General features: G+C 51.8%; 1 protein-coding gene across 2 annotated transcripts; it reads right to left on the reverse strand.

Annotated features, from left to right (window-relative positions):
- Positions 1-8,443: 8,443 nt before the first annotated feature.
- ARRDC4 (arrestin domain containing 4) lies at positions 8,444-20,992 on the reverse strand. Of its 2 annotated transcripts, XM_056124515.1 has the most exons (8): positions 20,570-20,992; positions 14,415-14,481; positions 14,052-14,199; positions 12,862-12,964; positions 11,252-11,508; positions 10,428-10,590; positions 9,731-9,870; positions 8,444-9,439 (listed from the first exon to the last, which is right to left on the reverse strand). In XM_056124515.1, exons 1-8 carry the CDS (start codon positions 20,853-20,855, stop codon positions 9,383-9,385), a joined length of 1,221 nt encoding a protein of 406 aa, XP_055980490.1. In that variant the 5' UTR covers positions 20,856-20,992; the 3' UTR covers positions 8,444-9,382. The 2 variants fall into 2 exon arrangements, with proteins under 2 accessions (XP_055980490.1, XP_055980491.1); XM_056124516.1 differs by lacking the exon at positions 10,428-10,590.
- Positions 20,993-26,369: the final 5,377 nt, after the last annotated feature.

A 26,369-nucleotide genomic window follows, 5' to 3' on the forward strand; every position in this document is an offset into this window, starting at 1 on the left:
TTTGGGCCCTTGGGGTATATTCCCAGGAGTGGAATTACTCTTTTTTTTTTTAATTTTAAAAATTTTATTATTTTATTATTTTTTAAGTTTTTTTAAAAAAATTTTTATTAGTGAGACACCATGAGGTACAGTTGTAGACTTACAAATTTTGTGCTTGTTTTGACACTATGCTTTACAGTTCTGTTGCCAATCGGGTTTATGCATAACACTTTCCACCTTTCAGCCCTCACTGTTGCTCTTCCCGGGTTCAACACTTCCTCCTGTTCACTGTGTGATTGACAGTGGGTTGGTTGCAATGCCCAGATTTGAGGTTCATGTGAACCACTTCCCTGACCCTTCTTGCTCCTGTGTTCAAAGGCTCAACCCAGGTACTCTGAAAGATGGAAAATGTTGTTGATTGTTCACAGCATCTCAGTTCTCATTCTGAGTCTCCCTCCTCCCACCCCCCACCATGGGATCTGGCGGCTTTGGTAGCCTTTTGCGCTGTAAAAGCCAAATGAGAGCTTTTCATTGATTTCTGCCACTGCAGAAAGAGAAAATATTATCCACAGTGACGAAAATCATCAAATTTTATGGTGCTCAAGCCAGGGCCATCCATTTCAGAGTTGTGCTTGAAAGAATATCATTTAGACAAATGGGGCAGCTTTCCACGGCCTGGAAGTTTCTATTGTCAAAGCATATTACTGGGAAAGTACAATATGCTGTAAAATTGTAAGGAACTGAGACTCAGCCCGCTTCTGACTTTATTTATAAAAGGCAAATTAATAGCAAATGAATAAAAGTTCTAAGCCATTATCCAAGTAATAATACTAAACAAAAACAACTAATAAAACAGTCGCAGCCCAACAGCTGTTTAGGAAAAGCCAGTGATATTTCATCCATTGTCAAACATGGCATTTGGGCAAAATAAAGACCCAAGTAAATATTTATTGATTCATGTGAGAGCCCTGGAAATTCCTCTTTTAAAAGTAGAGTAAGCAAATAAACCATGATTTATAAAAAGCCCAACTAGCTAAATCAGCTAATGGGTCTATTCAGAAAATTCCTACCATGTAAACTGTGAACTGACAATTATAATTGAAAATTACCAGTTTCTCTATGAATTTAATATACATATAGTTAACCACCTGCTTGGCGGTTACACAGCGCCATTCAAACGTGCAAATGGCTGTACAAATGTTTGAAGGCTTTTGAACCAAATGCATTAATTGCCCGTCTGTGTTAATGGAAAACCCGGCAGAAATGCCGCTTGGCAATAAAATATAAAATTTCCCTGGGCATCCGAGACTGCAAAACGGAGGTCGTTTAGAGAAGGAACTTATTGGAGAAATGGGCGCCCTCCATCCATTGCAGTTGGTGGAAGGGAGGCAGGAAAACTTTCTGTGCCCCAGTCTGTGATGAACGTCAGACTCCTGCCTGCCCACAACTTCTCAGGATGGGGCAGAGTGAACTCAGACACCTGACTGCCCTTGGACCTTCCTGGCCATGCCCACTCACGTGGTCCCGTGCTTTCCTAGTGGTTGGGGCAGCCCTGGGCCCGCCCCCAGGGGCGTGGCTTTCAGCCCAGCCTCTCAGAAGCCTGCACAGCCTGGTGCGTTTCTCCCCTCTGCCACTTTCCAGAATACTGGATCGGCTGGGGGTGATGGGACAGCAGGGAGGGCGTTTGCCTTGCTTCTATCTTCTGCATTCCGTAGGGTTCCCGAGCCTTGCCAGGAAGGACCCATGTATGCAGAGCCAGGAACACCACGGGGTGTGGCCCCGAGACAAAACAGAAAAGCCCAATGGGTGTCCTGTGTCCTGTTTCGTGGTGTGGGGGTGGGAAACCTCCAACTTGGACATTCTGAGCCCTGAGCTTTGCTGGGGGTCAGGAGGACTTTTGGGTGTGGGAAAATGTGCCTCCATATGGAAGAGGACCTGAGGCCACCTCCGAGCTTGGGAAGAGTCCAGATTCCTGGGACAAGCTTTGCCAGCAGTGGGTCCCTCCTCCGCCAGGTCTTTCAATGAGAAACAGGGCTGTTTTACTAAATCCTTGTCAATCGCCGAGGGATGGAACAGTGAAACGGTGCTAGGTTGGCGTCACACACAGCTAGCTCACCCTGGTTCCAGCCCCCTGCATAGGGTCTTCCGAGCACTGCGCGTGGGGGGGGGGGGGGGGTTGTTGATCCCTGAGACAGAGCCAGTTAGTCCCTCGGAGCCCTGCTGGGTGGTGCCCACCCCACCCCACACAACAGAATGTGTTGAAGGGCTGAGCATGTGGCTCTGAGGGGCACAGCACATGGTTGTCACCACAAATGGGGGAAGACATTTGCACATTGTCTATGTCAATTTGCACATTGGTGTCCAGGACACACAACCAGCAACAGAGCAGCAGTTTGGGTTCAGAACAAGAGGTGAGTTTGAGGAGATCGAGTGGGGTCTGTGAGGTAAAGAGATCATTACAGGGGGGTGATGGGGTGTGAGTCACTCCCGCTCAGGGCTTGAGGGTCACTCCTGGAAGTGCTCGGGGGTCGAGGCTATCCCTGACTGTGCTGGGGGACCTCATCCTAAAGACAGTTCCCCAGATTAGGGAATTTATCTGATGAGTAATTGCTCTTTTTGCCACTTCGGGGATATTTCCGGGATTCCGGAACATCTTGTATCTTCTTCTTCCTGGGTAGGGGATAGGATGGGGCATGTGGGGGGCTGGCATTAGGGTGTTTAAACTCTGCATGTGACCCCTGGGGAACATGAAGCTGATTCAGACTCCACTGGGGCCCTCCATCCTGGCTGAGCTGATTTCCCCACCTGAATCCCCCACCCAGGGGGGCTCTGCTGGCCCATCAAGGCTGTTTGGTGGCTGACAGCTGAGACTGTATATTCATGTGGCCAGTGAAACCCCAGAGCCCCTACCCTGTTCTGCACCTGCACTGGAGCAGCCCTGGGCAGTGGGGATCACTGGTGTTTTGTTTCTGGGAGGACGGAGTGTGTCAGTATGGGGTAGCACCTCCCCCTCCCCTCCCCCACACACCTCCCTCACCAGCTGTTGCTGTTTCTAGCCTTTTCAGTTGCTGCAGGCTTATCTCCTGGTATCAGTACTTGTGGCTTTTTGTGCTTTCAGATAAGATAAAAGTTTTATTTGTGGCTCCTGGTTCCCCTGGCACCCCAAGTTCTGGCTTTATCGAGCCAGGCCAGCTGTTGAATTGAGGCCAGAATAACAAATAGTGAGATTTGCTTTGAAATCCTTCTTGGCCGTAGATGGAGGTTCTCTTGGAACGTTTACCTGGAACCTGGGGCTCTTGCTTCCACAGGGCCTGGTCACAGCATTTGTATGCACAGGGGCACTAACATTGTTTTGCATCCAGTCACGAAAAGGACGTTTTTCAGCGTTCCGTCCCTACGCGGTTCCTCCTGTTGGTGCAGCTCTCTGAGGCCTCTGTAAACTGACGATAACCCAGATTTTGAAGAATGAGGGTTCGGTCTGCTATTTCTGGATGGTCTCAGCTTCTAGAACCTTCTTTTGGATGCGTCTGCTGTGATGGCATATGGTTAGGTTTCACTTTTCTGTCTTGCAGTAATTTCAGGGGTGCGTGAGACACAAGTTGGTGCGACCCTCTCTATTCTTCCAACCCCCTAGGGAGGGCCCCCCATTCTTCTTAGGGGGTGGATTGGTCATGGGGATGAACCCTCTCTGGAGCCTTCACGTAGAGAGTAAGTTCTGCCCGTGTGTTGAAGTTTGGGTCAAGAAATGAAGAAGGTGTGTGTGTGTGTGTGTGTGTGTGTGTGTGTGTGTGTGTGTGGTGTGAGGAGTATGTGTATATGGTGTGCATGGTGTGAGAGATATGTGTATGTTGTGTGTATGTATATGGCGTGAGGGGAATGTATATATGCTGTGTGTGGTATGTATATGGGGTATGTGACATAGCCATAGTGTGTATAAGTAGGTGTGTGTTTATATACATGTATGTGTTATTGTGTATGCATATGTGTACTGTGTGGATGTTGGTGTGTTTATAGGAGTGTATGTGTTGTGTCGGTGTGTATGTTTGTGTATGTGTGATGTGTAAATGGGAAATGTGTGTACGTGGGTGTTTGTGGCATGTTTGGTGTGAATATGTATTTGTGGTGAGTGTGGTGTGTATGCCTGTATGTGTGTAAGTGTGGTATATTTTTGTATGCCTGTGTGTATATAAGTGTGCCTATATTTGTGTATCTATGTCTGTATGCATACATGTATGCCTGTATGTGTGCATATGCTTGTGTCCGTATGCCTGTTATATGTATGTATGCCTGTATGTATGTATCTGTATGTGTTGTATGTGTCTGTATGTTTATGTGTCTGCCTGTGTGTTATATGTGTCTGCCCATATACATGTATGCCTGTATCTGTGTCTATATATCTGTGTGTATGTTATATATGTGTCTGCCTGTATGTGTGTGTCTGCTTGTATGCTTTCTGTGTGTCTGCCTGTATATGTGTGGGCCATTTCATCACCCGCACCCCATAAACCTTGCCTTGCTGCTAGAGTCACCATCTGATCCAGTGCAGGCAGGTCTGAATGCCTGTAGTGATAAAAAGGTAAAGGTAAAAGGTAAAGGCCCTCCCGTTGATCGTCGATTTGCTCGAGCGGGCCCAGTAACGTCTCCATTGGAGACTTTGTTGTTACTGTGTCTGGCATATCGAATACTCTCGGTAGCTTGCCGGGCTCTCCGAGAGGGGCGGAGGAATCAAACTCGGGTCGGCGATGTTGGCCGCTTGTAAGGCGAACGCCCTACCGCTGTGCTATCGCTCCATAGTGGTTAGTACTCTGCCTGTAGTGATGGTTGATAAAAATAACTCACAGATTTGATGTTTGTCACATGAACTCCACATGGATTCTGGTGTCCTCAACTGACGCAGGCTTTCAGATGTGGAGTGCACGCTGCTGATGGCATGGTGTTTGTGTGTGGGGGGAGTCTTGGGTGGTGCTCTCACAGTTATCTTGCTCCAGATCGCTCTCTTGGTCCTTCCACACACAGAGCTGTGGGCAGTGGATGGAAATGACTGTTGTACAATGTTGGAAACATTTGGGGCCTCCCAGATAGTGCTCCGGAGGGTAGAGGGTCCCACTGGTGACTCCTGGCCAGCTGGGCCAGTGGCTTGACACATGGATGCAGTGCTGCTTGCTGTACCCTTTAGTGCTGGGGACAGCCCGGATATCTGGCCACCCCCGCACTGCAGGCCTGGTGGTACCAGGAATTGAGCCTGGGTTGGACTGTACCCTAAACCCTGTACTGTTTCCTGGCCTTGTGTTCTTTCCAAACAACAACAGCTAAAACACAAGGAACTGATGGCCGATGAGGTACAAGGGTTTTTGTGGGTGACCGAATGCTGAGCGACAAAGTGCATCTCAGACACATGCACAGTGGCCTGTGTCCCTAATGGGATGGACAAAACAAGGCCCAGAGATGGGGATCCCCTCCCTGAGAGGCTGGGGAAAGGACTAGGGGCCCATTAGCTGGGGTAGTGACCGGAACCCAGCCTGGTCCCAGAACGTCAGAGTACTGTCCCCCCATGTCACGCAGGAACAAACCCCGTACTCAGACCTGAGCTCAGGCTGCGCCTTGCATCCAGGCTGGCTTCCTGATTGTGACCATCTTCAGGGTTGCATAAGTTTGGGACTATGTGGGGAGATGGGGGAGATGGGGGTGGGGGCACCCCCTCTCTCAGGATCGTCACCACTGCTGCTTTTTGTGGAGACAGAGTGATTTCTGGATGCAAAGACAGAAACAAAGGCCGGTGATGAGGGGGGGCTTTGCACCTTGTAGGCAGACAGCTGGACAGGACAGAGGCCCACTGGAGGCCTTTAGTGGGTAGGCAGGGCTGGGAAATAGCTGCACTGACGCCTCAGGATAGTGTCAGGCTTCATCTCTTGAATTCTCAGCCATGGCTAGTTTCTCTAGCTTCTGTTAATGCTGGAGCTTTAGGGAATTTTAGCCAGCAGGAACCTTCCAGCAAATGTAGGTCTGACTTTCAGATTATCCCCCTGAGCGCTGCTCCCCTTTGTAATATGAGGTCCCTGTCCCAAATTTTCACTCACATCCAATCTTGTCTAAATTTATCATCCTGGGGCAGTAGAGTGGGATCTTAAAGGGCCATCTGATACCTTGTTCCTCTCTTAACGAGACAAATCATCTGGCGTTAGGTGGGCTGCAGCAATGATGGATTTGTTATTTAATATGTGGGGAGACTCAATTCTGGGGGTTTGTTTTCATCCCTCTGGTAAAGCTGGTCGATTTCCAGGACTGAGTGGGTAGGAGGAAACCTCACTTCGAAGATGATGGACCACATGTGGTTCTTGGACAGCACGGACAGTTTGCACCTGCGCTAGTGGTCCTGGGTGTAGGGACCACCCCACCAGACCTGCTGAGTGCATACTGGGACACGCAGCCTACCACGCACTCTTAGCTTGAAGAGGTGGTAGCAGGCTGGAGACATGTGCCTTGCATGCAACTGGACCTGGTTAGATCCTGTGAGCACCGCAGGGTGTGGACCCAGAGATTCCCCAAGCACTGCTGGGTTCTGTAATCAAACTGAGGCCAACGCCTGCTTGTTGTGTGGGTACATGCGTGCATGCTCTCTGTCTGTCTGTCTGTCTGTCTGTCTCTCTCTCTCACACACACAGAATAATCATTTGAGGAAAAAGTGCTTTTTTCCCCCCAGCAACCAACGCTCATTCACTCATCTCCACTACTTTTCTTTACAGAAGGAAAGAGGATCTTGGGGAAACTGAGTTTACTATAAAGACAGGCTTAGAGGCCAAAGAGAGTACAGTGGGTAGGGCACTTGATTTGCATGGGGCCGGTCTGGGTTCTACCTCTGCCCCATCCTCCAAGGAGTGATCCCTGAGCAGATACAGGAGTTAAATCTTGAGCACTCCTGGGCTGGCCTTCTGAACCCAAAAATCAAAACGACAACAAAAACCAACAAGTCTCAAAAAGCAGCCTAAAGATGAAGGAAAAATTCGTCACTTAAATTCCTGAAAGTGGGGGCCGGAGCAATAGTACAGCTGGCAGAGCGCTTGTCTTGCACGCAGCTGACTCAGGTTCGATCCCCAGCATCCCCTACTATGGTCCTCCATGCACCGCCAGGAGTAATTCCTGATTGTAGAAACAGGAGTAACCCCTGGGCATCACTGGGTGCCACCCCAAAAAAGAATTCCTGAAAGTGTCTAACAATTTAAGTCACAGTCTTCTTGCCAAAGACACGGGAAACCCAATAAAGCAGAACCAAGGCACTCAGGCATCAGTGTGATTGTTTTATTAACAAAAGGAACCCATGGGGTTCAAACCAGAGTACAAAATACAATCATTATTCATTTCCCTGTGGCTAAACTGTTACATTCTTAAATAATAAAAATAAAAAGGCTTTCATAGTTAACTTACCAAAAGAAAGAAAAAAAATCACCCCTGCCTATTGAGTTTTGTGGTGTGCAAAACCAACCAAGTCAAACCCGACCTGAAAAGTTCTGTCCGGGGAACATTTCCTGTGCCCATTGTCAATTTGAAATTTTTTGTATCCAGAGGAAACTTCTAAGGCCACGGTTTGTTGACGAAACAGAAGGGGGTGACATACACTTAGCGGGTACCAGCAGCTCAGTTTTCATCCTCCCCCCTTCTCCCTTTCCCCCGGAGTTGTTCCAGTCTAGAACCGTCTACACTTGTGAAAATCAGTTCTTGATTTTCCTGGCCTGTGCTTTAGGCTGAGGGTCAGGAACAGGCCTTCAGTCACAGGCTGTCGGCTCTTGTCCTTCCTACAGGCTAGGAAGCAGCTTGGCTTCTTTGGGATGGGCCCTGTTCTGGATCTTTCTTAGGATGTGGGGGAGGCAGAGCTGCCTCAGAACTTGGGGGCCAGGCCGTTGGGCTGCCACCCTGGAGGCTGTCTCTCTCCCTTGGCTTGTTGGTATCTCGGGGACAGCCCTTTCTGTTTCTTCCAAATTAAAATAAATAAAACACTTGAGCAATGCACACCTGCTGGAAACAAAGACACGCAAGACAAAACGGAAGTGCAAGGCCCACTGGGCCCCGAGGGAGGGAGGGGAGTTTGGTGACTGTGTTGGCTGTGCCGGGGGCGGGGGGAATGCTGTCTTTGCACTGAGTTTCATCAGGGACTCCCAGAGGAGGGCACTGGCCCCCTAGCCACAGTCGGGGGTGGGGAGACACACGGACATTCACTTCCTGTCCGAGACAGATCCCTGATGAACAGGCCCCATCCATGTCAGGCCTGGAGCGGGCAGGGCAGAAGGCCCATTTCTGGCCAAGTCAGAGGACAATACCATTTGTCAGAGTCCAGTGTCCTGCTGAAGTCTCCTCGTTCACTCCCGCCCCCAGGGGCCCTTGGACAGAAGGATAATAAGCAAGTGGCCTAGGACCCCACCCCACCCCGACTTGGGGCAGGCCAGGGCCGGGGACCACGCAGTTGTGTGGGTTATTTTTTTAAAGATCCTGAGGTTAAATGATAATTAAATATTGCACCAAAATCATAAACAGAGTCACAGTTCAACAGAGTGGGGGTTGGGGGGGGTGTCAGCTTGCATCTCCCAGGCTTGTGCGAAAGGCTACGTCCACCCTCCAGGGATGCTGCGTTTGTCTAGAATACTTTCTGGCATGTTCATCCCTTGGCCCACTCCCAGGACCGGATGGCAGCTCCCTGACCAAGTCTGACTTAGGGTGGGGAGGTGGGGCGCCCATTTTGCTTCCACAAGGTGGCTCGGGCCTGACCTAGCACGTACCACACAGGTAGCCTGAGGAGTCTGGCCCTGGCGCCGTCCATACCTGAGTCCTAAAGATGAGGAACACCCTAGTTGGCAGCTGTGCTCCTTGGAGAGATGGTGAGGGACCCGGCCTCAGTGGGGAACAGAGTGGGATGTGACAGGCTGTCCCACACTGAACTGTCCCTTGGGTCCACCAGCCTCCCTAATACTGTACAGCTGGGGGTAGCACATCCCTTGAGGGTGGGGAACTTCCTTTCTAGAACCTTCCAGAACCTGGTTGTGGGCTGAGATCAGGAAAGCTTGATGCCAGGGGTAACTAACCGGTGTTGACTGGGGTGTCTTTTACTCAGAGAGTCCCCATCACTCCCATGTCCAGCCTCCCAAGGGGGCCACATGGCATGAAAATTCCGGGCCTTCTTGAGGCTGCCCGGCACGATGGTCCTGCCGCCTCCTTCCTTGCTTTTCCCATGGGGGTGTCTATCCCCAGTGGGGCGTCCTCCACCCTGTGCCCAATTCCCTGGGGCCACAGCCCGGAGCGCGACAGTGTCTCTGCGCACCCCTTCCCAGGCTCGGTGCTCCTCAGTCTCACGTTTATCTTCCTTCCCTCTTCCCCCCAAAGGCAGGGGAGGGCCCCGTGCTCCACGGGGGTCTGTTCAGAACACGGAGGGGCCTGGCTGTGAGTCTTCTATGCCAGCAGGATGGGGGTCGACCTGTGGGGAGGTGCAGGTGGTCACCAGCGTGCCCCAGAAGGCCCCTGACTAGAGAAGGGTGGTGGGGACCCTTCCCAAGTGCACCCCTCCCACCTCCGCCCCCCCAGTCCACACAGATGCCACAAAGGCTCGTGGTCTTGGTGCCCCCACCACTGCCCAGGTCCGTGTTTGCTCAATCCCTGTCCCCCACCACCCAACTCCCCCAGACCAGCTGTCGGCTGCAGGCAAAGAAGCCTGAACACAGAGCAGAGAGGGATATGGGAGGGGGGTCCCTTCCTCTGCCCCACTTACCTCCGAGTAGAGAGGGGGTGGCTGGAAGCGGAACTCTTGGATGCAGGCCAGCATGGGGCAGCAGGCATCCTCCTCGGGCCCGGCTGGCGGGTGTCTGGAGAACTCCTCCTCTGAGACCACGTCGGCATAGTTGGGGGGCGCTGGCACAAGAGGGGTGGGGAGCAGTGAGCGGCCCGCAGCCACAGGAACACCGCAAGGCTCTGCGGAACTGTCTCGAGCCCTCGGCCTGGAGGAGCTTCACTTGGGGGCAAAGAAGGGCACCCCCCAACCCCACCAGGTCCCCCCATTGGCTTGTCTTCTTGTCACCATGAAAACCAGGTAATAGATTCTGCCCAGCTCAGGCAACACTGACCCATTTCTGAGGTGTCTGCATCAGGTTGTTTTTTTTTTTTTTTTAAATCATCCAAATGTATCTGGAGCAGAACAGCTCAGAAGGCTCTTTCTTGCCTTGCACATGGCCAAGTTCAATCCCTGGCACCCCACCGGCAAGCCCTAAGCACCGCCTGGTGTGGGCCCCCCACCCCCAATTCAAAGTGGCTACAGAAATGCTCTTCTCCTGTCTCTGTTTCACGAGCAACAGCTGGAATCAGAAGAGATCCCCTCGGCCACTCAGGACCGTTGGCAGCCCCTTTGTGTCCCAAGATCTGAACGCCCAGACCCGGGGTGGGAGTGATGTTTCTGGCAGCAATACCCCTACCTTCGGGTTGCTCAGGCAGAGCCAGGGCCAACCAGCTCATGTCCATGAGGAAGTGGCTGGCCATGTTGGAGTTCCTACTGTCCAGGCCGTTGTAGGGAATGGTGCCGATGACGAGGGGCAGCTCAAGCATCAGCTTTTTAGCACCAGGGATGTGGATGTAAACCTGCCGGGCCACGGGGAGAGGATGTCGGTCAGACCTGCTGCAGCTCATGAAAACCGGATGCCTCTGTGGCCTGCTGCCCACCTCGGATGGACCACAGTGAATGGAGAGCAGAGCCAGACTGCTGGGCCACAGGGACCGTGGCCTGCCACTGACTCCCTCCCTGCCATGGGGACCGTGGCCTGTCACTGACTCCCTCCCTGCCATGGGGACCTATCTCCAACCTCCCTCCCTGCCTGGGAGCATGCTGACAGAGCAGCCCCAGGGAAAAAAGTTGTGCAATGTCCCCTTCATGCACCTTCTTTTCTTTCTTGTTTTGGTGGGGGGCTCCCAAGCAGTGCTCAGGGGATGAGGGGGCAAGGGGGCTATATTTGGCAAACCAGGCTAACAAATCAATACTAGGGCCCAAGGGAGTGGTTCTGGGGACCACCAGAGCCAGGGGGCGGCCCTCATGAGGCCTGTTCCCACCTAGCCCTCTGTCCGAGTGGCAGATGGGTTGCTCAGGTCCCTCAGGGAAATCATTTTGGTAGACAGACAGAAGAGCCAAAGGTGCTTGTGCTCAGCGCCTGGCGTTGACCGTGGCACCACCTGAGAGTGTCACTTCCCAGCATCCGTGGCTGTGGACGGGGGTCAGGGATGTGGCCCCAGGGGCTCCCTTGCTTACAGCCAAGGAGTAGTCGACTCTGATGATGCAGCAGTCCAGGATGGATGGGGGCACAGGCGGGATCTTGAGGGTCTTCCCGTTCCATGTGTCGGTGCTCCCGGAGGCAATGTGGTTCCCACGCACGTTGGCCACCATGTGCCGGACGGTCTTGGTCCGGCCGCTGGCCAGGTACGTCTGGGTTTGGAAAATAGCAGCTTTGGGGACGATGAGGCGGGATGAGCAGTTCTCTATTTCCGCGTAGATGGGGATCGCTTCCCCTAGAAGGAGAGCAAGGGCACCTCCAGGAACTTTCCAGAACTTTCTCAGCCCCTGGCAGGATCAAGGCCCTGGAATTTCCCCCCAAGAACTTGCCAGAACGGAGTTGGATCACTGTGGCCCGGACACCACCACACATTTCATGTCTGATTCTTTGGGTGCAAAAAGTGGGGCCCTAGGGCCAGAGCCATAGTACAGTGGGGAGGGCACTTGCTTTGCATGTGACCAACCCTGGTTCGATCCCTGGCACCCGATATGGTTCCTTAATCCCCACCAGGAGTCACCCCTGAGCACAGAGCCCAGAGTAAGCCCTGAGCACTGCCAGATCCAGATGGAGGGCAAAATCATAATTAAAAAAAAAAACAAGAATATGCTGTCCTACTATTATCATTATTGAAATTGTGCCTGGATGACTGAAAAAGCAAACTGAAGTTCATTTGGTGAAATCCGGTACTGCACTGAAACCATTTGCTTGTGCCATGTAGCAATAGTAGCAATTCTTCAGATGTGTAAATGACCAGGATCTAAAACGACTGCTAAGGCTGAAGGTAAATGGATGGTGAGTGATGTAATGCCACGGTTAGTCCGAAGGTCGCTCACAAACCCCACTGTGCCTGTGTTCAAATTAAACTGCTCTGTGATGACAAGTACAGAATTCCTTTGATGGAGCTGCTAATATTTAGGCACGAATAAACTGAGAGGCCAGAGTAGGAGTGGGTGAGTTTTACACCTGTGTCCTACCTTTCCTACAGGCCACAGAGTGGGGACGGAGCAGGTCCTGCGTGTGGGACTGGCTCTTCCTGCTGTTGGCAAAGCTGTCTCCTGTGCTGCATTCTAGCCCTGCAGATTTCTGAGTTCCCAGCTCAGAATCCGAACGCCTCCCCAGGTTCTCCCTCCTGAGCAATACTGCTCCAGACCTCCTCTGGCGACACTGATATAAAATGTGGCGCTCCCTCACCCCTCTCGGTGAAGCCTTTGGTACCAAAAAAAATAAGGACTGGGTCAGAGTTGTTTGGGGGATCTGCTTACCCACTTAAAAGGCTGACTAATCAGGGGCCTGAGTCATAGTACAGTGGGGCGGGAGTTTGCCTTGCACATGGCTGATCCGGGTTCAATCCCCGGGTTTCCCACAGGGTTCTCTGAGCACCCCCAGGTCTGATTTCCGAGTGCAGAGCCAGGAGTAACCCTTGAGCATTGCTGGGTGTGGCTCCCCAAATTAACCAACCACAGACTTAATAATCAACTATAATGCATGTTTCACCCTCTGAAATGACAGACAGTTGTTACAGGAAAACCATCTCTGGGGTTCTGGCGAAGGGTAATGCCTCTGCCGGGACTAGCAGGCATCTGCTCACCATTACAGTAGCCCTTCCTTTCGATTTTGGCACTCAGTGAGACCGGACCGGAGGTGAAGAACCAGCAGCCCACCATCTTCTCTTGCGTTTTCAACACAGGGCTCTGGAAAATTCCAGACATCTGTGTGAGGGGCTGGCGCCAAGCCCCTCACACAAGTCACACAAGTCCCCCTCCACCACCCAGTTGGCAGTCAGGGAACACAGCCTGATATCCAGACAAACAGGGGTTGCACCTCACAGGAGTGACCCAGCACTGGCAGTGGATGCTGGGGAAAGAACCCAGGTCAGTCACATGCCAGGCCACCTGCGGTTCTATCGCTCCCGCCCCTAGCCTGGCAACTTTGGACTCTCATTTTTTCTTTTTTTTTTTTCCCCCACCCTTCCATAACCTTAAAAAACATCAGCAGGAAAAAGCTAGCCCGGTTCTTAAAAACTCTCCTTCTAACATCAAGATCCTGGCGCTGAGTCTCAATGATCCCAGTCTCCCACCTCTCCCCACGCCAAAAAATTTCATTCATTCTTATTTAAGTGAAGAACCAGTCAGGCTCTGGCAGCACTGGGAGAGCACGAGGTATAATTTGATATTATTCAGATAATACGGTTTAGATAAAAGAACCCCGCTCATTAGCACCCATCTCGACTACAATGTTGCTTCTCGCCGCCCAATCTCTCTCCGGCTTTTCTGGGGATGATGAGAAGTTCAATGCTTTAATGTGGCCAAATCTGTCCCAAGGAAATGAGCCGGACAGCTGTGCGCGCTTAGCTAATGTGAGGAAATGGGCGCAGAGTGGAGCGGGCCGGGTGGGCGCATAATAGTGCCCGCCTCAATGCAGGCGGCCCGTGAATGCTCGCCCGCAATTACTGCCCCTCACCCTGCTATTACAGGCACCTCGAGAATCCTGCCGGCCTGTGAATGCGGCCGCTGGGGGCCCAAGAGCCCCCCTGAGAGGATTGGAGGGAGGGATTATGCGATTACTAGGAAGGCTTCTTAATGCCTCTCAAGCCCGTTTTGCTTTTTTGGGGGAAAAGGCTGCCCTGAGCGAGGGGCCAGAATCCCTGGTATTAACGTCCGGTTTGGAATCTGCCCCGGTGCGGATGCCTGTGGGTGGGCAGGTGACAGCCCCTGTGGCAGGACAGATGGACGGTCAGGCAGGGGTGGCCGGGAGGCAGGGAGGGGGGTGGGGACTCACGAGCAGTGCCGGGGTGTTGACGTCCACGTGGCTGATGATCTGCAGCTCCCGCCGGACGCTCTGCGCAGGCGCCGCGGGGCGCTCCAGGACGGCCCGCACACAGTACTGGATGGCCCCGTACTTCCCTGTGAAGGATGTGACCAGCGGCCTGCAAGGGGTTGGGGGGAGAGGGGACCAGTCGGTCTCCCGGGTCAGCCCAGCCAGGGGAGGCCCCATCCCGGGTCCACTGTGGACTAAGAGAGGTGGTGGGGTGAGCCTGCAAACGGGCTTGGAGACGGGCTGCCTGGCAGAGGAGGGGGCCCTGGGGTGCAGATAGGGAACCCTGCACCCCACTTAGGGGAGGGGGCAGGCCCGTCCACTTACTCAGATGGCAGTTGGAAACTAAACGGAAATTCGTGCTTGCCGGGCTGCAGTAAGAGGGTGCCATGGCCTGGAAGAAAGAAATCAAACAGCTTCATGATTCCACGCAGTTCCCCCCCCCCCCCCCCCAAGAAGGTCTTTCCGGTCGTCAGATCCACTTCAGCCCCTGGATCCAGGATCCAGAGACTGAAAATCTTTTGTAGGTTTTTTTCTTTTTGTTTTTTTTTGCTGGGGTGGGGGGAGGGGCACCCTCAGAGCTGACTCCTGGCTCTGCGCTCAGGAATCACTCCTGATTGGGCTCAGGGGACCCTATGTGGTGCTGGGGTTCCAACCTGGGTCAACTGTGTACAAGGCAAACACCTGTCCTCCTGCTATCCTATGGCGCTGGTCCCTAGATGAAAAATCTTGTTTGTTCATAGAATGAAAATCGGAATAGGGGTGTGGGGAGATGGTTCAAAGGGCTGAGAGCAGGGTTGATCCCTGGCACTGCCTGCTCTCTGACCCCCCCACCCCAGCCACTGCCAGGAGTGAACCCCAGTGACACAGAGGCCGCAGGATCACTGCAAGGACTCAGACCAAACCTGGAACTAGAATTTGTTTTTTTGTTTGGGGGAGGTAGGCATACAGGGATGCTCAGGAATTACTCTGGCTCTGTACACAGGAATTACTCCTGGCGGTGCTTAGGGGACCATATGGGATGCTGGGGATTGAACCCAGATTGGATGTGTGCAAGGCAAATGCCCTCCCTGCTGTACTATGGCTCTGGCTTCAAATCCTTTTTTTAAAAAAAATCTAGTTTAACTAGCTTCGAACTACAGAGCCACAATTGCCAAATGACCCAGTTATACAATTACTAAAAAGTGTCAGAGTCCAGAGATCCCTGCCATGTGTGGGCAGGCACTGGGGCACGTCGCAGCCACCTGTGCACCCAGACACCCAGAAACACACACACACACACACTCTCTCTCTCTCTCTCTCTCTCTCTCTCTCTTGCTTGCCCCACCTCTTACATGGGCACAGATTGGACGAATATTCCTGTGCACCCAGACACACACACACACACACACACACACACACACACACACACACAAGACATTTGTTCGCCCAGGCTCTTACATGGGTACAGATCGGACGAATATTCCTGCACCGTGCAGTTAACGAGCCAAGATGAATCTGAACCTCAGAGCTCAGTCATTTGCCAGATGAGATTTCCTTAATTTGGTTATTTTTTTTTTTTCAGGGGGAGTGGAAGGGCACACCCAGCAGTGCTCAGGGCTTACTCCTGGCTCTGTACTTGGGAATTACTCTTGGCAGTGCTCAGGGGACCCTATGGGATGCTGGGGATCGAACCTAGGTCAGCCATGAGCAAGACAAACACCCTCCCTGCTGTTCTATTGCTCAGGCCAAGATCTCCTTAATTGGGCCTATGGCACAGAGGTGACTGCCGTGGGCAGCGCGGAACAGAGGATAGTAGCTCTATATAGACATCACTGCCCAGTCAGCAGATGGGTCAGTAGCTGGGGGCCAGGATGGGTCCTCCAGGCTCAACACTGGGCTGGATGAGAGCTCTGACTTGCTTGCTGGAGTCCCCATCTTCCTGCTCTGGGTCAGCCCAGAGAGCGTGTGGATGGACCACAGGCCCTCAGGGCCACTGAAGGTACAGACCATGTCAGACCCTCAGTTCATTCAGAGCCAATCCAGCTGCCTGTGACAGATGGAGCTTAAGACTGAACACACCGATGGTCAGGGAAACATAGCTCTGATAAGAAATTCTTTATTCATTGGGGAGAAATCTACTAAATAAAAAGGCACTGGAACCCCAGCCTTCTAAGACCCCCCAACTCTGAGGTTAGCATTCTAACCATGAGCTTGGAGAGAGCACAGCGGGGAGGGCACTGGCCTTGCACACAGTTGATCTGGGTTCAATCCCCAGCATCCTATAGGGTGCCCTGACTCCTGCCAGGAGTGATCCCTGCGTGCAGTCAGGAGCTAGCCCTGAGCACTGCCAAACTAGTAAACAGAAAGCAGGAAGGGACCAGCCCCCCTTTACAATAAGGGGTATATGGGGGTGGGGTATTAGCACAGAAGCTCATTTTAATAGAAATATTCCCTAGGTGGCCACTGGGGAATATCTCAGCCAGTCGAGACAGAGACAGGGACAAAGCCTGTCCCAGCTGGGGTGTGCCTGAAGCAGCGTGGCAGAGATCACGGATACCCTCTAAACCCGGTCCTGAGATGGGTGCAGAGCAGGTATCCGGGCGAGCAATCTGCAATTTCTGGATCTCTTGGATCACAGTACTCTCAGCACAAGCTCACGCCACAGTGCTCATTTTGAGTTCTCAGTGGATGGGGGACAGAAGCGGATGTTCTTGAGCATGTGTGGATTCGTGGGTGTCAGTGCGTGGATGCTGGGTGTGGTGGCTGCAGAGGAGTATCTGCCCCTTTCCACACAGTCGTGGCAGGAAAGGGCTGCAGGCCCTGGAGACGGTCAGGCTGTACTGGAGCCCATGGTGGGGCCTGGCACGCGGAGGGCAGATGCACATAGGGACTCGGGGCCCAGCATGGACGTGTCCGGCTAATGCAGACCTGAGAGTCACTGGGGATGTGGCCCTGGAAGAGGGAGGACACTCATTCTTCACAGAAGAAATAAGGCACAGCCTAGGGCTGAGCTTTCCCCGTGGAAGGTGCTGGCTTTGCATACGACCAACCCCAGGGCCCTCCCGGCATCACCCTGGATGCCTCGAGTACAGCGAGGGGTCACTCCTGAGCATGGAGCCAAGAGAAGCTCCTGAGCACCACCAGGTATGGTCCCTAAATCACCAACCTCTCACTCCCTGGAAAAATCGCCAAGACGTTTAGCTATTTCGAAACAGGAGGGAAATGAAGGAAGCTGATGAACTGGAGTGCTGGCATATGGTTGGAATGTGTGTGTATGTGAGTATGTGAATGTGTGTGTTTGTGACTGCGGGTCACTGTATCACAGTCATCCCACTGTTCATCGATTTGCTCAAGTGGGCACCAGTAACGTCTCCATGCGTCCCTGTAGCATTCTAGAGTAGCCCGAGGGTGTATTGGGGGCTCTTTCAGGGTCAAGGAATGAGGATCGTCATGGTTACTGTTCTTGGCATATTGAGTACGCTATGGGTAACTTGCCAGGCTCTGCCGTGTGGGTGGGAAACTCTTGGTAGCTTGCTGGGCTCTCTGAGAGGGATGGAGGCTTTTGGGGCAGCCTCTAATTGCCTTTACAGGTATTCCTAGTCAGGCATGATAATAATAATAATAATAATATATATATATAAAATGTTCCCTCTATGATTCTCCTGTAAGGGAGCATAAAAATGAGGCCCCCATAACCATGTCACCGGACTTTGCACCAGGTTATTTTCACTTGGGGCGCCCCAGAGGCGGGAGGGTAAGACTGTGGGTCACAAGGGAAAAACTATCATCTTGCTCTTCTACCTAGAGCTCCAAATTGTGGGCCCCTGGCAGCCAGGGTTGCTAAGGGCCCTTCTCAGGGGCATGGGAGAGAGGGGTGGCCTCCAGAACCCTGCAGGTAGGCTGCCAGGAACCAGAAGCACCTCGCTGTTTGTCTCCTGCCATTGTTAATAGCCACCAGGAGATAGCCAGTAGCTGTGTGATAAGAATTCTTTGGTATTAGAAGAACAATTCCAAGGAACTATCCAGAGAGATCTTTTGGGAAACACCACAGGCTCACATGTCTTGCAAATCTGAATTTTTCCAGAGCTCAGAGTTGGAATAAAATAAGTCAAGGGGTCTACTACTCTATCAAGTGGCTCTCCTCTTCCTCTTCCTCTGCTACTCTTTATTTTTTTATTTTGTTTTTGGGCCACACCCTGTGATACTCAGGGGTTACTCCTGACTCTGCACTCAGTAATTAATCCTGGCCTGTTTGAGGAACCCTATGGGATGCCGGGGATCAAACCTGGGTTGGCTACATGCAAAGCAAGCGCCTTCCTGCTGTGCTATTGCTCCTGCCCCAAGCTGCTCACTTCCAAGTGAGATGCTTGTAGGTATGGCTTTTCCTCTGCAGAATCAACTAGTAGATGACACTGGTTAAACCAAATGCAACACTTGCCGCAGTCACACAGTTTTGGGTTCTGGTTTTGGGTCATACCCGTGGTGCTCAGGGCTTCCTCCTGGCAGGGCTCAGGAAACCATATGTGGGACCCAGGATCAAACCAGGGGTGCTGGCGTGCAAGGCAAGCGCTGTATTCTCTGCCTGACCTCTCGATTCCTTGTTAGTTTGAAACGAGCCTAAGATTTTCAGGTTTCCTTGATTTAGAATAGGGATGGGAGGTGGCGGGGGGAGGGGGGAAGGGAACCAACCCAACAAGCCACCACGATCTGACTTGTAACCAGCACAAGTTTTTATTGCCAGCCTCAGCTTCAAAACCTCTTATCTCACCTCTATTGACTCGGGAATCACAGGCCCAAAGTCCAAAATCCTGGACAAAAACCACGCTCTCTGTGGCTCGCAAGGCCCAGTGCCACCATGAATGTCTGTGTGGTGTGTTATTCTCGGGGACTGGCAGGAGCGGGTCCCGGAGCAGACAGAAGATAGGGCACCCCAGCTACGAATCCAGAAGCATCTCTCTGTTCTGTTCTGGGGGTTTCGGAGGACCCTATGTGGTGCCAGGGATCGACCCAGGGTTGGGCACATGCAAGTTAAGCACCTTCACCCCCGCTGCCTGGTGCGTTTTGGGGGCCGTGGCTCCTTACTACAGTTTCTGGGCTCTGCCCTGGCTCTCCTATCTCGGGGATCTGGCTGTGGACAGCCTAATCTCTCCACAGCGGAGGCAGCAAGACTGGCTGCCCACTCTACTGATGGTGCCTCTGACCTACTGAAGACTCAGCGCTGCCCCCCACCTCAATCTCCCCGGGCCGGGGTGGGAGAATGGCCCATACCAGCTTCTTCCTCTGCAGAGAAAAGGCAAAGTGCATGTAGCAGAAAAAGTTAAGCTTAGCTCCTACCAACTGTGAGAGGATGGAGCTTGGGAATGACTTCCTTGTCATTTTCTGGTCACAGGAATTAGTCTGCACCCTTTATCTTAATGGGCCACCACCATGTCCTGGCATTCCTGCCCAGGCACTTGTTTTTTTTTTTTTTTTTTTTTTTTTTGCTTTTTGCTTTTTGGGTCACACCCAAAGATAGTCTTTGCTCTGCACTCAAGAATTATTCTTAGTGATGCTTGAGGGACCCTATGGCATGCCGGGGATCGAACCAGGGTGGGATGTGTGCAAGGCAAATGTCCTCCCCTCTGTACCATTGCTCTGGCCCCTGGCCTGGCCACTGCTGGGAAAGCCTTGGTCCATTACTGGGCTGGACAAGGTTGGACATGTGTCTTAAAGGTCTGCTTCTTATGGTGGTTGAGGGTAGGGTCGGGGGGAAGCTGAGGGTGACTGGTATTTCCAAGAGAGCCCCAGAAAGCAACTAAGAACAAACTGGAAGAATTTAAAGAGTGGAACCAAATTCAAGTTCTTCCCTTAGCACCAGGAAGTCCTCTGATTAGAACCCAGGACTGAGATTCTGAACTCTCTGTTGGTTTGGGGGTTAAGCCCAGTGTTGATCAGGGCTGACTCCTGGCTCTGTGCTCAGGGAGTTCTCCTGCCGGGGCTCCTCTGGGGTGCTGGGGATTGAACCCGGCCTGGTGGCGTGCAAGGCAAGCTGTCCTATGTCCCTTGCTGTCCTATGTCTCAGGCAGGAGTGACGTTTTGCCAATTCATCCTGGACCCAGCGGAATCAGGGCCTCTAGGACAGGAGGCAAAGGAGGCACGAGAACCTCTCCCACAACCCTGGGCAACACCACCACGGGGGTTCTCAGAGCCGGGGGGTGGGGGTGCTCCCCATCCCCCTGAACCCCCACACTCCAGATCTGAGCGATCATCGCCCCATCCGTCCCCACGGCAACGGCGCACACCCAGGGCTTCCTAGAAATCAGGGAAACCCGGTGCAAGTCAGGTCTCAGCTGGGTGGGCACCCAGCACCCCCCATCTCATTGCACCACGCAACTAAGGTGGGAGATGGGGGCGCGCAAGCATTGTGACCCGCCGCACCCCACTCCCCGTCCCCCAGAGCCAGCTGAGGCTGCAGTTCTCCGGGCCCCCCGGGTCCCCGGCCGCCCCCCAGGCTGGCTCACCGTCCGGGGGCTCCTGCAGGCTCAAGCGCACGTTCAGGTACTCCACCTCCGAGGCGGGCGCGGGGCCGGCAGCGCTGCCCGCGCTCGGGCCCCAGGCGGCCGTGGCACGGCCCTGGGCCTCCAGGCGCAGCGCACGCACGGCCAGCGGCTCGGCCGCCTCGAGCAGCACGTGGCCGGCCACCGTGTCGCCGCTCGCGTAGCAGCCCCGGCGCTCGTCCTCGAACACCAGCCCCAGGCGCTGCACGCGCCCCGGCGCGCCCGCCGGGGCCCCCACCTCGCCCCCCATCCCGCCGGGCCACGCGGCCGCGCCGCCCAGGACGGCAGCGGTCCCGAGCCGGGGTCACGGGCCTCGCGGCGCCGCTGTCACGGGCGCCCGCCGCACGCCGAGGGCCACCGCGGCCACTGTGCGGTGCCCCCGTGGAGCCCGAGCCCGCCGCGGCGTCTGTCTCTTTAACAGACTCAGCTGGGTCTGGAAAGGGGCGGGAAAGGCCCGCCCCCGGCGCGCGTCCATTCGCCAGCAGGCAGCCGCGCGTCCTGCCGATTGGTTGTGAACGGCGCCTGAGTCATTTCATTGGCGCCCCCACGTAGAGGCTGGAGCAGGAAGGCTGTGCGTGATCAGGGCCGAGTGGCCAATCGGAAGACGCGGGCGTGCACGTGCACAGGCCGCCTATTGGCTAGGGCAAGGCACGGTCCCAGGGCACTGACCAATTGCGAGGCGGTGCGCCCACGTGGACAGATAGTGGGAAACAAAATTTGCTCGGGAGGGGGCGGACCCGGCGAAGCACCGGACTCCCGGCTTGTCAGCTGTTCCCATAGTTACGCACGCGGGCGGGGTTTCGGACTGCTCCCGCTGAGCTGGAGTCGCCAGGTCGATTCCTCCTGAGCTGGGGTCGCGGCTGGCTGGTATTTCTGATGACGGCTGCAGGACTCAAAGGAATGCAACCCAGCGATGCTTCCTGGGGAAAATCGGGGGGGGGGGGGGGCGGGGGGAGGAGGAGTGTCGCCACCGCCCTCCCTCCTGTCACCCAATGCACCCTCAAGATGTCAACATTCCCAGCGGCAGAGCCACAGGCGTGGAGAATTCAGGCATCCAGGCTGAGTTCTGCAGGATCCCGGGTGCTGAGGACTGTTCAGCAAGGTCATGAATCAGTTTGTTTCCAAGCTCCCTTCTGCCACCCAAGTTTCTGCCCCACCCTGGGATTTCCTGGCTTCCGTGGTGTCACCTCCCTGAAGGTTTGCGGTCTAGGTGTTGTACCTTGCAAAGCTGCCACTGTCTGGCCAGTGTTTCCCAACCCTTTCAAGTTTTTTCCCCCTTCTGTGCATTCCAAGCTTGTGAACTGTATCACAGCTTGATGAAGCTCATGAGTTTTGAAAAGATTTCCTGATGACAAAATAGATTTCCTATTTCTGTTTTCTTCCTTCTCTGTTTTTTTTTTCTCCCCTACCCTCCTTTAAAAAAAAAAAAAGCAAAGAAAAAAGAAAAAGGGATCCCAAACTCTGGTTTGTTCTACTGCCCCTTTTGAGTTGTGATTTAAAATCTGGAAGTTTACTAGAATTCATCTGCCTCACAGGGACGGGGAGGGGTGGGGGGTGGGGTTTTATTGGGGTTCTTCATGGTAAAAAATAAGTTTTGGTAAAGGGAAATGTGTTTGATATTTGCATGACTGAGACATAAACCTGAAAGCTTTGTAACCTTTCCCACAGTGATTCAATAAAAAAAAAAAAAAATCTGGAAGTTTACAAGGGCCAAAGTTTCCTGATACCTTTGGAAAGAAAGGAAGGGTCACTAATTCAGGTCTGCATAAAGTTCTAAGTGACTACTATTATATCATTATTTACACCCCAGCCCTCCCCCCACCCCCGCCCCCATGGACTAGGGTCCCATGGCTTTGTGACACAGTCTTTAATTCTTATTTGCATATCCTTCATCACAATCCTCCCTGTTGAACCAGACTTGCCCCCGTCATTGAAACCCTGGAATCTAGCACAGCAGAATGTAGCAAGCAAGAAGTGCTCTGTGATGACTGATTGAGCGACAGAGCTCATACCCATGCAGGGAATTTAGTCTTGCAATAAATACCTGATCCTCTGGCTCTTAGATCTGCCACGCCTGCATCCTTTGCAGTGACCTTTCTTCTCCATCCTGTTCCTGACCAAAATGCAAGTCTGGGATGAGCAGAGATGTCCCCACGTCCCTAGGGGAGAATGGCATGGAAGCTTGGGTGTGTGGGAGGACCAAAAAAGCTTGCATATTTGTCAGTTGTTAATATTTTGAGGACTAATAGTAGAGACATAAAGAAACTGTTGCTTCAGATCAAGGAGTATATTTCTTTCTTGTTTCAACAAACATTTTGTTGTTTGTTTGGACACACTAGACTGTGCTCAGGACTGACTCTTGGTTCTCTGCTCAGGGATCACTCCTGGAGGGGATTGGGGTACCATACGGATTGCTGGGGATCGAACCCTGGTTGCTTGCAGGGCAAGCACTTTCCTGGCTAACTCAGCCCTTAAACATTGTATTTTAGCCAAATCACAGAGAACACAAACATGCACATAAAAATCAGTAAACAGGAAAAAAAAATGACATCGGAATGAAGTGATTCTGTTTCTAAGGGAGCAAAATAGCATTATAAGGGATAATGAAATTAGTACACTAGATACTTATTTTTCATAGTTCTGTTTCTGAGACTATCTCCTTTAAAAGCATTGTATGTAATCAGTGGTTCTTTTCTGGTCATTTGGGGTCACATGCAGATATATATGTATATATATGTATATGTATATATATAAGGTAAAGGCCCTCCCGTTGATCGTCGATTTGCTCGAGCGGGCCCAGTAACGTCTCCATTGGAGACTTGGTTGTTACTGTGTCTGGCATATCGAATACTCTCGGTAGCTTGCCGGGCTCTCCGAGAGGGGCGGAGGAATCGAACTCGGGTCGGCCATGTTGGCCGCTTGTAAGGCGAACGCCCTACCCGCTGTGCTATCGCTCCAGCCCTGTATATATATAATTTTTATTTAATTTTATTTTAAATTCCAGGAAGCATTTGCTCCCAGATGATCTGTCAACAATTTTTTTTCTATCATCTTATTTCAGTTCTCAAACTGTTAAGAGTCCTGTCTCTGGCCTCTTTAATGTCTTGATTTCTTGGTTTTTGTTTACAGTTTCCCTGTTGAAGTGGATGGCCAAGTCGATGTAAATTCAATGTGGTCCCATTTGTACCCTCTGGGTCTGTGTATCTGAGGGAGATGTTGAGATCAGCTTTGCTCTGGATGAGTTATTCTAACACAGTTGCCTGTTTCATGTTGATATGGATGTTCAACTCCATACTGAATAAGGGGTTTTGAATAAGTCCATCCTTGGCTCACCCAGGATTAGCTTTCATATAAAATGCTCTTTCCCAGTGCTCCTGAGATGTTGTCCAACTATGACCCTCCTATTTTTTTAACAGTGAATAGGACTTTTTATTTTACATTATTATTATTATTATTATTATTATTATTATTTTGCTTTTTGGGTCACACCCGGCGATGCACAGTGCATAGTGCCCATTCTCCACCACCAATGATCCCAGTGTGCCTCCCCCTCTCCCCCCCCTTCCAGCCCCCCTTCCAGCCCCGATTCTCTGGCAGGGCATTCCCTTTTTATCTCTCTCTCTCTCTCTCTCTCTCTCTCTCTCTCTGTCTCTCTCTGTCTCTCTCATTTTGGGTGTTGTGGTTTGCAATAGAGGTACTGAGTGGCCATTGTGTTCGTATGACCCTGCTTTTTGACCCATTTAACTTCCTGTGTGTGCATCCCCCATCCTACCAACCCCCAAGTCTCATGCTATGGTCCTTCAGTTTCTGTGATTTTTTGCAACCCCTTGGAATATCCTGGGGACCCATAGGGACCTTCCTGACCCCAACTGAGAACAGCTGTCTGCTCTGTTCAGCTCCTTTTTTTTTTTTTTTCTCAGTGCTAAGGCATCTTGTCCTCAGGAGTTTCAAGAAAGGGGCAAAGGGGGCCAGAGGTATAATGCATCGGGGAGGGTGTTTTTGCCTTTCACACAGCCAATCCGGGTTCGATCCCTGGCATCCCATAGGGTCCCCTGAGCACTGCCGGAGTGATTCCTGAGTGCAGAGCCAGGAGTAACCCCTGAGCATACCTGGCTGTGACAAAAAAGTAAAAATAAAGAATAATAAAAGTGTCTCTCTATATTTTTATAATTGATTTATTTTTTAAAAATTCAGTTTGGTTGACAAGATGAAGGAATTCCAGGGGTTTAGCTTCCCCCTCAAACTCCAGTGCCATCCCCCCTTCCCCTGCCAAAAGGCCCCTCTTCCTATCCCTCCCACCTTATAGTCTCCTTTGCTGGCGAGCACCCTGGTTTTCACTGAGTCTGGGAGTTTGTTGTGTTGCTTCTGATAGTTGCGCAATTTCACTTGTGAATGAAACTGGAGGCAGGTAATTGCCATTTCCCTCCTGGCTTAGGATACTCAGCGAAATCTCCTCTAGTTCTACTTCTGGTATAGAATTCCATGGAGCTGACAGACCTCACAGCCTCTTAATCCAGGTGAATATTTAGATCAATGGCATGATGATGGTGATTGTTTATAATATTGCTAGATAAGAGTGTTTCCATATCCAAGGGTTGAGTGCCATTGCTGTAGTCCAGTGGAATTTCTCTTTTGTTGTTGTTGTTTTGGGCATCTGGTTGTGTCCAGGGCTTACTCCTGGCTCTGCTCTCAGGACTCACTCCTGGCAGTGCTTAGCCCTCAACTCCTTACACCGTTTTCTTGGGCCTCAACCCAAACCCACTATTCCTAGCTGAGTAAAGTATTTCTAAGTCTTGGTGCAGTGCAAAATTTCACTTGGTCTGTGTCTTACACACACATGTTCATAAAAGCTTCAAAGTAGGTCCAGTTCAGGGTTTTGTACCTTGTTTTTCTTTGCTTCAAAACAGGCTGGATCTCTCTCTCTCTCTCTCTCTCTTTATTAGCACATAAAATTCTACCTCGTAGTTTTCATGAGTAACTTAGAATTTTATTGTGTGACTGTGCCATTGTTTGTATAATCATAGCCCACTAATAGGTATTTTGTCTTTTTGAGATTTAGGGCTATTAATAATAATGGTGATGCTATACACCAGGAGTAAGTCTCTGTGTATATACACATAATTATTCCCTCTAGGATAAACCCTACCATGTAATAGCTGAGTCAAAGGGTAGGTTGTTTTTAATTTAAATAGATACTGCCAAATTACCCTCCAAAAAGATTATATCCTCATTAGCTGTACACAGGGTCATTTCTTTTCTTGCCAACACCCAAGTTAATCATTCTATAATCTTTGCCAAGCAGATGGGCGAAAAGGCAATTCTTTGGGGCTGTAGGTTTACCTTTTGATGAATCTGGTGAAATGGAAGTTTTTAAAAAATGTGACATGCAGTTCTGTGAAATGGCAGTTCATCTTGCTTGCTGGATTTTCCCCTACTCACTTATTTGTCTTCTGACTTGTTGATCTGTGATCTCTGACTATTATATTTATGGTACTGGAGAATTGGTTTTTTTTTTTTTTTTTGTTTCAGGCCACTTCTGGCTGTGCTCACGCTTATTCCTGACTGACTCTGTGCTCAGGGATCACTCCTGGTGATGCTTAGAGGACCACATGGGGTGCTGGGGATCAAACCAGGATCTGCTGCATTCAAGGCCAGAGCCTTCCCTGCTGTATTCTCTCTAGTCCACTGATTTTTAATGCTTGTTTGTCTGTTTGTTTTGAACAATATTCCGTGGTCTCTGGTGGTGCTTGGGGAACTACATAAC

This window comes from Sorex fumeus, unplaced genomic scaffold (assembly GCF_029834395.1).
Source record: "Sorex fumeus unplaced genomic scaffold, SorFum_2.1 ptg000051l, whole genome shotgun sequence".
Taxonomy (NCBI): Eukaryota; Metazoa; Chordata; class Mammalia; order Eulipotyphla; family Soricidae; genus Sorex; species Sorex fumeus.

Coding starts and splice junctions, on each gene's coding strand:
- ARRDC4 (XM_056124515.1), bottom strand. CDS start 20,855: ATGGGGGGCGAGGTGGGGGCCCCGGCGGGCGCGCCGGGGCGCGTGCAG. Junction 11,509..12,861: donor AAGGAAGGGCTACTGTAATG/GTGAGCAGATGC, acceptor CTCTCCTTCTAG/GGGAAGCGATCCCCATCTAC. Junction 9,871..10,427: donor TCTGCCTGAGCAACCCGAAG/GTAGGGGTATTG, acceptor CTCTTGTGCCAG/CGCCCCCCAACTATGCCGAC.